The sequence below is a fragment of the Brienomyrus brachyistius genome, chromosome 6 (assembly GCF_023856365.1).
Source record: "Brienomyrus brachyistius isolate T26 chromosome 6, BBRACH_0.4, whole genome shotgun sequence".
In the NCBI taxonomy this organism is placed as follows: Eukaryota; Metazoa; Chordata; class Actinopteri; order Osteoglossiformes; family Mormyridae; genus Brienomyrus; species Brienomyrus brachyistius.
In genome coordinates this window covers 19347954-19360704 of record NC_064538.1, presented here as the reverse complement: position 1 = coordinate 19360704, position 12751 = coordinate 19347954, and the positions used below count along the sequence as shown (strand labels likewise).

The 12751-nt window shown below is 47.7% G+C and overlaps 2 protein-coding genes across 2 annotated transcripts in view; one reads left to right on the top strand and one right to left on the bottom strand.

Annotated features, from left to right (window-relative positions):
• Window positions 1–12751, bottom strand: part of mmp9 (matrix metallopeptidase 9) — a 278561-nt gene that overhangs the window by 206304 nt on the left and 59506 nt on the right. The window lies entirely within an intron of this gene.
• The window catches only part of robo3 (roundabout, axon guidance receptor, homolog 3 (Drosophila)), a 63224-nt gene that overhangs the window by 28432 nt on the left and 22041 nt on the right, over window positions 1–12751 (top strand). The window contains 4 exon segments of the mRNA XM_049017722.1: window positions 4362–4519; window positions 4936–5056; window positions 5157–5295; window positions 7576–7703. Coding sequence (XP_048873679.1) covers window positions 4362–4519; window positions 4936–5056; window positions 5157–5295; window positions 7576–7703 — 546 coding nt within the window.

Below are 12751 nucleotides of genomic sequence, written 5' to 3'. Positions count from 1 at the left end.
TTGGGGGTCAGAGGGCTCTGGCTTAATCTTCCAGCTACCCCCAGGGCCCTATGGGTAATTGGCAGCATCTAATCAAGGGCTGTGTGCCTTCTCAATTTCCCAAAGCGGGGTGCCGAAGGCGGGCGCAGGGCGGCGCGGGCTGCGGCGTGTCGGACTGGAGGGTGGCAGGACGCCAGGAGGTTTTTCACGTCGCTTTTCCATCTAAATTATTCTGACTGGAAAGTTCTGGGAATAAACAGCGGTGGTATCTTTTTTAGTTTTTTTTTTTTTTTAATGAATGTTGGGGTGACGGGGATGGGATGGGGAGGGGGGTCACGGTCCAGCGCTTTGATTCGCCGGCTTTCAGCCGGAGTGAGGCCTGTATAAAAGCCGGACCTTTTGGACTGGTGGGGGGGGGGGGGGGGGGGGGTCCGGCTCGCTCCTGTAATTGGAGCCGGGGGAGCTGCTCTGAAAAGAGATCTGAGGCCTCAGGCATCTAAAGCGCCTGAGGAACGACGACGCAACAGTGACAGATACAAACACTGAAAAAGCAGGGGATGGAGGAGCCGCCTTTATTACACATCAGGGAGTCTGCAGAGAGAGAAATAGCATGTCTGCCCGCACGTGTGCTAGTGCGAATCGTCTGCCACTCAGCAAAGGTTTGTTAGCCGGGTTTTGTCTTCATCTGAGGGGCGGATTAATCAGGCTTGACTGTCCTAACCCTGCTGTGGTGACATTGTGGTGACATTAGCTGTATAATTTAGCCCTAATTAACGCCCCCCCTCATAGTGTGTGCACGTGCGCAGACTCAAGTCAAAGGATCGGAAAAATTTTCAATGTATAATAGTAAAATACCCCCCCTCTCACACACACACGGACCCCCTCATTATCACCCCAAATACGCAGGTCTGGCGGACTGCGATTAAGGGGGCGGAGCCACAAGGCACTGCAGGAAAACAGAAGTAGCCTTCACATAATGAAATTAATTAAGCTAAAACTGATCAAGTGCACCCCCCCACCCCCCCCGCATTATCATGGGTGACTCAGATACATCCCGCTGATCACATGGCGGGGGGGACTTAACCCTCTGGGGTGGAGTGCGTCGTTGGAGACAGCGTACTTTTCAGCGTACGTCTATGTCAGTTTTTACCTCGCTGAAATCTGTATGTAGAATCATGAAGAAATAAAAAACGCTGACTAAATCCGTAATCTGTCTTCTTCTCAAAACGTCAAATGTTGAAAGTATTCAAGTTTTTAAAATTAGTTTAAATTGGCAAAAAAGCAAACCATGTCACCTTACTTTCTTTTACCTGCATCGGGGGCATGTACTGCCACCCTCACCTGAAGATCGCTAGTCGCATTCTAAATAGCCGCATTTCTGCATATTCAAATCGTATTCGCATGGTAATTAGATGAACAACGATCCAGATACATCCCCATCAGCGCCATAAAAAGGGGCGGGGGGGGGGGGGGGTGGCCAGGTGTGAATGGCTCATGCATTCAAATGAAAGTTGCTACATATTCAATGAAAGGAGCCCAGAAATAGTGACATGAGTTAAGCTTTTCTTATTTATTTATCCAACTGAATGTTGCAACTACACCATTTAGTCGTCTTCATGTAGCCAAGACTTTGGTGATCAGATATCTGGGATCAAAACAAACTTCCACCATTGCTTACTACTGTATGTACGTTTATAATGTTTCTGCAAGTGTTCCAAACTGCATTTTGCAATGTCTAAACTTTGATGTAAAATTACGAACAAGCAAAAATTGGACATATTTACAAAGTACACTAAGATTAAAATTAGTTTAATGCCAAAACAAATATATCATAAATAATTTATTTGCCATGAATTAAGTTTATGACATTGAATGAGATGTGTGACCATGCCCCAGTCAGTGAGTGTGTGTTCCCCACCCCTAGACCCCAGAGGGTTAAAGGCATGAGTGCTTTTTTTTTCAAGATCTTTCTCTGATGGTCCGCTCATGTTCGGCTGCCTGTGCCAAATTAGCCAGCAGTGTTTTTTTCCCCCATTTTTGGAGGGCGGGGGAGCAGGCAATTGAGATCCCCCGCCTGGTAGCGATGCACCTGGGACGCCTTCATTTCATGGGTCCGACGGCGTGCAGAAATACCCTGCAGGAGATCTGTACGTGCCCCCTCCCGTGCCCTCGTCACTGCGGAAAGCAAGCCTCCCCACCACACTGAGTCTGTTTTGCAATTACTGCCGTGCGTTAATTAGTTACACCTGCACTTAATTATACAAATGTGGATTTCATTTCCAAGATGAGAAGAAGAGCTGACAGTGGATGTCACAGTTTTATCACCAAAAATTCCTTCCCTCTGTTGTTTTCCCCCCCAATTCCCACATACATTGGAATTTAGGAAGTTCATCTCATCGGAAAGTTTTATTTTCTTTGCACACGATTTTAAGTCTGTATTTTTAATCTCTCGCCTCGGCTTGCGAAAGATTCGGAGAACAGAAGCACGCTCTGTGGAATGACCACGATGCCACACAGTATAATTACGCACCGTATAATTCCTCCATCGAAAGATACTCGTTGCACTGTTTCGCATGTTCGTGCAGATGCTGACAGACATGCCGTAGATCGACGCAAGTATGCGGGAGCCTGGGAATGTCGGCGCCTGGCTGTTTCAGCCATAGCCGGCGTTCTGCCGCCGACCGTGGACACGTAGACGGTAGCGAATCGAAGCAGGCCATAGGGTGTATCAATAGTGCTAATCATACTGCCCTTGTGCATCCACCCCCCCCACCCACCCACCCCACACAGTTCTCAAATCAATAAATCATGCCTACGCCTCGATGAGGCGGTATTCAATTTAATCCTGCTTCAGAGAGATTTACAAAAATCTGCAACGTGTGTAAAAATGCACGGATTTCCATAAGATATTAATCCTCCGAAAGTTTTCCCGCTAAGAATTTGCAGAAGTTGGCATCTGCTGAAGGTGATCTGAGAGGTGGAGTAATGTTCCTGCATTTGCCGTGTTGGGGTTATACTCGGTTTTGACCTTTACCTCTCCCTCTTCCCTTCTTTAGCTCGCTGTCTACCGTTAACTTGTTCCATCATGAAGTGGCTAACTTGGCACTACTTCTGTATTCCGCTTAGACTTAGTTTAGGTTCTATCCTGGGAGATATTTGTGTGCTGATTGTATTTTTGCATCTAGGAAAGGCATCTGAGTCTGACCACTTAATGACAAGCTTCTAGCATTTCAGATGACGCTTTAAGGTTTTGAGCAGTGCTTCTATATTTCCTCATCCCCAAAACTCGCACTTGTTTCTGGTCAGTCTCTGGAAGCTTAGTGTATCAACAATGTGCATCTACGTCAACTCATGACATCTGTACGCTTGCTGTTGTTGTGTCTGTAGCTGTAGATGTAAGTGTATCTCAGAACAAACGGCAGTGGGTCCACTGGGGAGCAGTTGGCTGGGTAGTGATACCACAAACGGTGGCTCGCTGAAGCTGACCGGTCACCGTGGCTGACTGGGCTGGAGTGAACCCAGAGGTACTCGACTCTCACTATAGTACTGATGTGGTCGTGGTGCCGTTCATGCTTCCCGGGCCAAGTTGGAAGACAAAATGGTGATGATTGTGGCTTCCTGGATCCTTGCATTGCTTACGGGTTCTTCTGCAGAAGGCATATGTGGGGCCGGTATTTTTGGTCTGTGGGTCTCGGATACCGCTGTTCGCCTCAGGTCGTTAGTCCACCGCAATTCAGGGAAAGAGCCTCTTAGCGACATCTATCCCAACCCAAGCTCTGGGCCATGGGTTTCAGAGAAGGTGGAAGTGAAATCATTGTTTGAGGAGGTGCAGTTTGGTAAATAAGGACAAACCTGAGATGCATGAAAATCCTGATAAATAAAATATAAATATGGACTCGGGGCTACGATGATGTGGTCAGTCCTAAAAGTGCAAGTAGAGAGGAATTGTGATTTCAGGCAGATATGTTTGGTGAGGTGTGTGTGTGTGTGTGTGTGGGGGGGGGGGGGGGGGGGGTTCACACGTGCGTTTAAGAGTGTTTGTTTTTCATTATATTTTTCATCTGCTTTCAAATTGGACTGAAGACTGTGCATGTTGAATGGTAAAGGATGGATTAAAGGCAGAAGACAAACAGGCGGACGAGTAAATTGGAGCCCGGGGGTGTGGAGTACGAAAAAAAAATCCCAGGACACTTTTATTTTCAAATCCAGGGATGAGATGCCTGCATTTAAGCATAAATACCCCCATCACCTCAGGAACGAAAAACTGATTTCTTTCCACAACTTATGTAAATTGCGATGCTCTGCGACAGAGGTTTGCTCCGTTGTCCTGCTTCGCCGTCCTGGATTGAACTCACCTGAGCTGCGTTTCTCCCCCATGCCAGTTCTGCGGGACGACTTCCGGCAAACACCCAGCGATGTGGTGGTGGCTGCGGGGGAGCCGGCGGTGATGGAGTGCATCCCCCCGCGGGGGCACCCCGAGCCCACCATCTCCTGGAAGAGGAACAACGTACGGGTCAACGACAAGGACGAAAGGATCACCGTGAGTCTGCCTTCCGCCCCCCAGTCGCCAGTCACATCTTCCCTAATGCGCTTTGTAGTCAGAAAGATGAAATGGGTCTCTTCCAGTGACCCGAGAGCACTAGTTTTACAGAACAAACACACATGTTGTCCCTGCAGCTTATCTAAATGGGGTTCGGATATGTTTGCTTGAATTTGGCCATTTTGAGGGCGTCCTCAATGTCAGGCGAATCGTTTAGAGATAATCTAGCAATTCTTCAGGGGAAATGGTCTCAGATAAGTGCGGTCTAAGTTCCCTGGGGGTGTCATTTGTCTGGAATGAGAGCGGATTGGCTTTAGGTTTGATGGCGTCCTCGTTGGTGGCGCCTTGGGCGAATTGTTGTCCTCAATGTGAGACTGATTGGCCCCTTTTTTTGGGGGGGTGGGATTACGTTTCAGATCCGGGGTGGCAAGTTGATGATCTCCAACACGAGGAAGAGCGACGCAGGCATGTACGTGTGCGTGGGCACCAACATGGTGGGCGAGAAGGACAGTGACCCTGCCGAGCTGGTGGTTTTCGGTGAGCTGCTTCACCCTCTTGACCTCAACCCCCCTCCCCCCTCCTTCCCCCCTCGGCTGCACCCATGTGACCCTCACACGACCCACATGCATCCCCACAGAGCGGCCGGTATTTGTGCGGAAGCCGGTGAACCAGGTGGTGCTGGCTGACGACACGGTGGACTTTCTGTGCGAGGTGCACGGCGACCCGAACCCCACGGTGCGCTGGCGACGGGAGGAGGGGGAGCTGCCCCGGGGCCGGTGAGTTTCGGGACGGGATCGGCACGGCAACGGCCCGCCTGTTCGATTTCTGAGCATAAAACCAGCTTTAGCAGGAAACAGTTGTTTGCACAAGTGTCACTAGAGATTTATGATTTTGATGGAAATGAATGAGAACACACTGTTCAGAGGAATCAGCGCACATTTATTTCAGGGCTGCCCCCACCCCCCCAAAACAGCCTTAGCGGCGCCCCTGCACTTATTATACATTTATTTGCACATACCCAAGCCGGGATTTTATTTATTCCTTTATGGAGTTCTGTTTCAGTCATGCACCCCTTCAGAAGCTTATTTTGGAAGGACCGTTATCCATCGCCGCGACAGTTGCTCGGATAAGCTCTCAGAATGTGGACGGATGGATGGATGGTATATTTATTCCTGTGCAGTCCTAAGCTCCCAGCTTACCTAAAGAAACCACAGGAATACAGGCCATACCCTGAGCTCATTCCTCATGCATCACAGCTACAGGGAGAGAAACCGTTCTTTTCTAATGCTGCATGAACCAAATGCGTTCCGAGAAGCCGAAGGACTCAGAATTCACCCCAGAAAAACGGTCCTGGGGTAACTGAGACTGAACGCCGTCGAGGGTTGTGAGGTGGGTTGGGGGTAGAGCACCTGCCTCCAGCCTCTAGGGGTGGGGGCTTCAATCCCTGCTCTGTGTGGGGGGAGTTTGCATGTTCTCCCTGTATTGTGAGGCTCTTCCCCTGCAGTTAAAAGATCCGCAGTTAATTGGGATCTTTAAATTGTTGATTGTGAGTGTGTGTCACCTACAATGGACGAGCATCCCATCCAGGCTGTACCCCAGCCTGATGGCCGGTGCTGCCTGGGACAGGCTCCAAGCATGAGTTATAAGTGGTTGGAAGATGGATGGATAATTGACTTGAATTGAATTGAATTGAATTGAACTTATATGCAAAATTGGTACTGTGAATGTATTTCTGCGGAAAGTAACTCAAATCAAATTTTCCTTCCAGTTCTGCTGGATTCATACAAAAAATCTTGTATAAATTTAGCACAGTGCTGGATCTGATTAGAGTGGCTGTTTAATCCAAGCAGTGATATCAAGGCTTATATTGTCTCTTGTTACTTTCTGAAGTATCCTCAAAGCTTTAGAGGCCAGTTTGGAGATTTTAGCGCTGATATCGCAGTCACCATGGTTTTACTTTGGGTGAAATAGATCCTGAGTGGACCGACACCCATCATTTATCAAATGTTGCGTAATTTCATTGTGAGATACGCACAAAAAGAAAAAAATGAGTACGCATGAAACAATGTAGATTATCGACTCTGGCATACGCTCGTTTCCTGTTAGAGGTGTCAGAACCATCTTGTAAATGCATATGCATGCAGGAGCCAATCCTGCTCACGTTCTGGCCACAAGTGACCAATAACAGTCGCTGCAAATGAGCAGCATACTCATATAATATGCAAATTGAGCCTTACTGGTCGCAAAGTCTGATGATAGCAGCTGTAAATGAAAAAGCAGTAATTTTGAGCGAGAGGAAGGGGCACGACAAAATGGTATATTTGGGTACCTAAACATATTTATCACAAACAAAAAAATGTTTAAAAGTATATTTTCTAATGATTTTTTTTTTTACTCAAAATGGGTCATATGCCACAGTTGTCTATCACTTTTGCACTATTTTGCACAGTGTAGGGAAACATTCAATGCGAAACAGGAAAAGTGACATCACACATAGTGCACACAGTGAGCAAATTAGTACAAATAATCTCGATGGTGCAGGAAAACTCATTCCCTTGCAATCTTTCCATTTAGGTTAATGCCTTTTATAACTCGATTACATGCATGCAAATGTCTGACACCTGATTCACATTTAGTGCAACTCGTTACAATTACAGACATTTTAAATTTGTGGAAAGAGGTGACAAGACGTAGTATCTGAAATAGCTAATTAATTTATGAAGCAAATACAACATAAGCCCTGTATAATAAAATACATAGAATGAATAATTATAATAATAATTAAAATACATCCCAGTTCACATTTTTAGATGTTTTTATGCACGATATGCATTTTTGGCATTTCGCAGGTTTACTGCTTTAAAATGGGAGTTTCCTTTTCCCAATTTGTCCAAAGTGTCGCACACACCTCCTCCTGAGTTTCCGTTCACGTTTTTTTCCTCTGTCAAGTTTTTTTTTATAAATGTGGGATTTTGCATGAAAAGTTGCATATGCACATTTGAAATGTCTATTTGCGCGTACGCAACTTTGATAAATGAGGCACCTGGTTTCCACAGGTCCGAGATCCGCAGTGACAACAGCCTGCGACTGACCCAGGTGCGCGCGGAGGACGAGGGCACCTACACCTGCGTCTCAGAGAACAGCGTGGGCAAGGCAGAAGCTTCTGCAACCCTGCAGGTTCATGGTGAGGCGAAGATCTCTGGCTTTTACCATACGCTCTCGCATGTCTGTCTTTGTGAGAACTTTTCATTAAATCCCATTTAAATGCAATTAACGATTCTTAATGCGACGGCGCTAAAACTGAAATCCAGACGGAAATCAATTATGAAGAAGTCTTTATAGTGCAGTTTGGTTTTTTAAGCAGATTAGGCTGTTAAAAAAAAATTGATTTTGGTTTATTGGGATCTTCACAGCATCTGTTTCTCTGGATCCTCGTGGTCCGTCCCTGTCACACAAACACGTGACACTGCACATCCACATTAAAAAAAAATTAAATCCACTGAAATCCACTCAGTCTCCTTCCCCTTTTATTTTCAAAGCCTGGTGGTACAGACCTCCATACTTCAAACCTCTGAAATCCCCCGGCACACCCGGGCAAAGAGGGAAATTAATATGGCAGTTGCCATTAATCTGTGGCTGCCACGCGCGATTAAAAAGGGTTTTACTCAGATTCAGCCTTGTTTTATAAAACATGGCAGGGCACGCGGAGAGCCCATTCTTTTTCATTATGAATATTCCACGCGCCCCAGAGAAGGGGGCCCCGCGGTAAACTCAGCGGATTATTCCACCCGACAGCCGAAGGGGGGTGATGATTCAGTTTTGCGGAGGGTAGCTGAAATATTTATGGAGCGTACTAACTGCGAGCTAAGTGGCGGGCCCCAGGGGGGGCCCTGGAAGAGGGGCCTCTGAAACGTGGGGCCCCAGGCGTGTGACGGAGCCAAAACGTCGCCCCGCTGGCAAAATTGCACTCATCCTTCTTTGTCTCTGCTTGTCTGATCAGAAAGTCCAACCCACCTCATTATTTGTTTTTTTTTCCCTCTTCCCACTTCTCCATCACCACCCTCCATCCATTCCAGTTGGTGCATTCCGTAAGTAACCATTTCATCTCATCTATCGGCATGCTGCGTTGTTAAAGTTTTTTGAGATTTTGGGTGGGGGGGGGTGAGAAGGGTGTCGTCATTCGGGACTGGCGACATGTTCTGCATGAGCTTCTGTTTGCTGGGAGTCTTGGGACAGGAATTCACATAACACTGAGATACGGGCCTGGGGGCCTGATGAGGAGGGTTTCGCTTGTAGGCTTATCTTTCGGGGGGCTGGGGGGGGGCACTAAGACAATAAGTAGCCTCAGTCAGGGCCGACGCGGGACACCGCGCGAGAACGGGGCTCCTGACAGGCAGGAGGCCGCGATGTTTAAGTGCGCTGAGCCAAGGCATCGTCCTTGAGCGCTGTAAGGAAATTACGGCAGGCTCCGTGACCATGGAAGAGGCGCGAAAAAATAATAAAGCAGAACCTGAGATTCTCAAGCGACCCTGAGCAGCAGTAATGGAGGGTTTTAGAGAATGTGGAGCAGGGGAGAGAGGGAGGCCTCTCGGTACCCAGCCAGACTGCCCAAAGATCTGGACCAGAGTGCTTTTCAGACGGGTGGGTTTTGATTTTCAGAGGGTTTATGGCCAGTTCAGATAAACATCTTTCATTTCTTAGGCCATCATGCATCATCTCACACTCAAAGAATCAGTTTCATTTAAATGTATTTTAATTTACATTTTGATTTTATTATAAATGAAATAGTGGAAAAGAAAATGTTCAGACTCCTGCCCCCAAGCGAGTAGTTAGAAGATGGATGAATGGATGAATCTTCTGAAGTCGATTTGCTATGTCTGGGAGGATATATTTTCCCACAGTGAAAGTAGAAATAAAACGAAAAAACAAACAAATAAATAAATAAATGCCTCTTGCCCCCCCCTCCCTCCACCCCCAAGCCATAATTGATTTTCTCAGATTTGCAGCCGATGTCGTTGCCAGATTTCAGTTCTATTTAGAGCTGCTTGGAAATCCAGCGTCTAATTGGGAGGGTTTACCAATTTCCAGCAGCCTCCCAGGAACCGGAGCCCGGCTTGCCGTCTCGCTGTAAGATGAGAAACTCCTGGAAATAAGCCGAAAGAAAGAAACCATTTCGGGGGTGAAGAGACGTCTGGGCAGGTCTGGGGGGGGGGGGGGGGGTTGCGGGGGCAGGCGGCAGGATTTAAGTGTTTCTTTTTTGTCCTCTGAGTAAGTGACGGTGAGTCAGGGAATAATCCTCATGTGGGATTTCCTAACCGCTACCTTTATTAGCATATCTAAGGCAGCAACAATGGGATAAAGTAAGCAAGCATTAAAGTGATTTATTCCAGATTAGCGGTTGGAGGGCCCACGTGTCGGCTGTCATTAAGGTTGCTAAACCGGAGCTGTCTCGCTGATCGCGGAATGTTCTGGCTTTAGGTCAGGTTCATGTCGTCTTTTGCCTCTTCTTGCGTAAAATTTCAGAAAAGCTCTGAGCTTAATGTAGCCTCTCTCTCTCTCTCTCTCTCGCTAATTTAATTTTACATTTGCGGCTACAATACAGTTGCATAACTGTTAGTGAGTAGCTGTTTGATGTAGCTATTAAATATTTCTGTTTATTTTATATGTATGTAGTGTTTTCACACAGCATGATTATTTGTCCACCTCCCCCACGTGCCAAGCACTGCTTTTATTTTTAACCATTCGTGTGCTTGTTTCGTGGTCTGCGGTTTACAGCTGACTGTCAGTCCAGTCCCAGCGGCGAATACCTCAGATTCCCTGTTGTTCGCTTTTGTCTAGTCGATTATGGATCTTGCTGTGAGGTTATTCTGAACGGTCAGAAACCAGGGGGGGGAGGAGGTGAGAGCAGCCCTCGGCCCGGTCTTGCCTTTCCATAAGCAGCATGGGTAGGGGGTGGATGTAGAGGGGTGGGTCACAGAGGGGGTGTGTATGTTGGGCGGTGAGGGCGGGGGTGTAGATCTAATACAATCTAAGGTTTTCATGTATCATCTAATCTGGCGTCTTTGCCAGTAACACTGCTCTGTCTGTCAGGCCGGGCTAATCCAAAGCTGTCCTGTCATGCCAGATAGCCGCCGATATCCCAGCATGCCCCATTGTCGTCTGTGATTGGATATCGGGCTCCCTGGAGACGCGTATTTTTTCAGTTGCTCGTCGGCTCGTCGTTCATTGTTAAGCGACGGTGAACTCGTCGTGTTGATCGCCATAGTGGTTTTCTCTTCAAAGTGCTGTTAGATTAATTAAGTTAGCAGATTATCTGCCAGAACGTTACGTAAACTGTCTCTAGCAGGACTTAAAATGTGGATTACTGGTAGAGCCTCTCCTGACAGCCACGGGCACGCTTGCATCGGGTCCCCAAAATGATGTCTTAAGGACTTCATTACGGTTTCCTGACAGGGTTGGCGGTCTGCCCGGGTTTAGGCAAGATTGTGTATTTTAAACCCATTGTCGCATTGCCTCCCCTGTCATTTTACACGAAAATAGACCTTAATGCCTTTGCATTTTTCCATCTGTAAACAATCCCAAATGTATGATTCTCCAAGCTGTTGACGTATTGTACTAGCTAGACTATGAATCAAACTTAACAGCAAGATCCTGCTTATTAATGCTGACCCTGGTATGGCTAGTGGTGCTGTTAACACAGGTATGTGGGATCTTCTGTCTGGATGAGTTTGGTTACTTAGCATGGCGCTAAGCCGCAGCGCCACGCTAATCGATACGCGCCATTCCTCAACGGCTGCGACAGCTCTGACTGCATTTTAATTGCACCTCTTTGCACAAGGAGCATGTCTCTTCCCCCTCGGGGAAAGTACTGAACCTTATCCCTTGCTGTTCCTTTAATTTTTCTGCACGTCTGTCAGCCAATCAGAGGACGCGATGCAATCAATAAAATGGCGCCTTGGAAGCTACTAACTACAGGAGGAAGGGATTGTGTGGGTTTCTGGTTGCATCTACTCTTTTCCGCTTTTTTGCTCGGTAATGAAGACGGAGTGTATTTTGAGCAGTGTGTGACTGAGCAGGTTAGGATGCTGTGCCTGTGATTGGAAGGTCGTCAGTTTAAACCGCAGGGTCAGCAGAGTGATGTCACTGTTGGGTCCCTGAGCAAGACCCTTAACCCTCAATTGCTCCAGGGACTGACTGACCCTGCTTTCTCGGTGATTCGTTGCTTAAAAGCGATAAAAGCACCTACTAAATAGATATTTATGACATATTTTATACTCTAGCCTTACAGGTGAGTGAGATACCCTGAGATTAACACTGAAACATACCGCGGCGACCTCTGTCAGCGGCCCGTCACTGCTGTTCATTACATTTGTAGGGTTTGTTTTCTCTTTCGTTGCAATTGTGACAGGGGGTGGGGGGCTGTCTTCAATTCTCCAACCCTGCCCCCCTCCCCGGCTGGTAAGCAGCAGGAGGATTGCAGTGTATTCCACAGACAATAGTCAACAGCTAAAAGCCAATATCTTTTTAGAGTGTCTGATGGCCCCTGACGTTACTCGTTCTGACAGAACGGCACCGACGCGCGCAATGGATGCGGCCATAAAACGTCCCGTGATTACATTCCGCTCGGTGCGCGGAAGCCAGCAGTGATTTAAGACACAGTTTTCGGGGAGGGGTTGGCATTGGGATGCAGCACAAAATCATCGAAGTGGGGGGTTAGGTGTGTGTTGAAGCCTGGCCGTGCTCTCGTTTGAATTACATGGCAGAGCGAGACAGTGGCAGGGGAGGATAGAGGATGATAAATCAATTAGCCGGCAGAGGTCAGAGGTGCTGGTGAGGCTCATTTCAAACCTCCCCCTCCCCCCAGGTCTTATCAGTAGTGCTCCGCCATTGTGGAAGGGGACATAAGGCCACATTGTGGCCCCCACAACCTGGAGGGCTAACGGCCTCACACAGAGTCCCTAAACCCCCCCCCCCCCCCACCAAGGGTCTTGATGCCGAGCCAAGCAGTGACCCGGCCTTTTGTGCAATACGGACCTCTGTCACCCCACACATAATGACGCCTAAGAGGAAGGTTAAACGCAAGGGATTAAGGTCTGTCGGCCCATGTGATTGGTTAGCTTCTGTGGGAGGGCGGGGCTTGACCTTGAATGCCAGCGACCCTCATTTTCACCTCTCCATCACTTTGTTTCCATCCTCTGTTCACATGATCATAAATGCATCGAAATCTCAGTC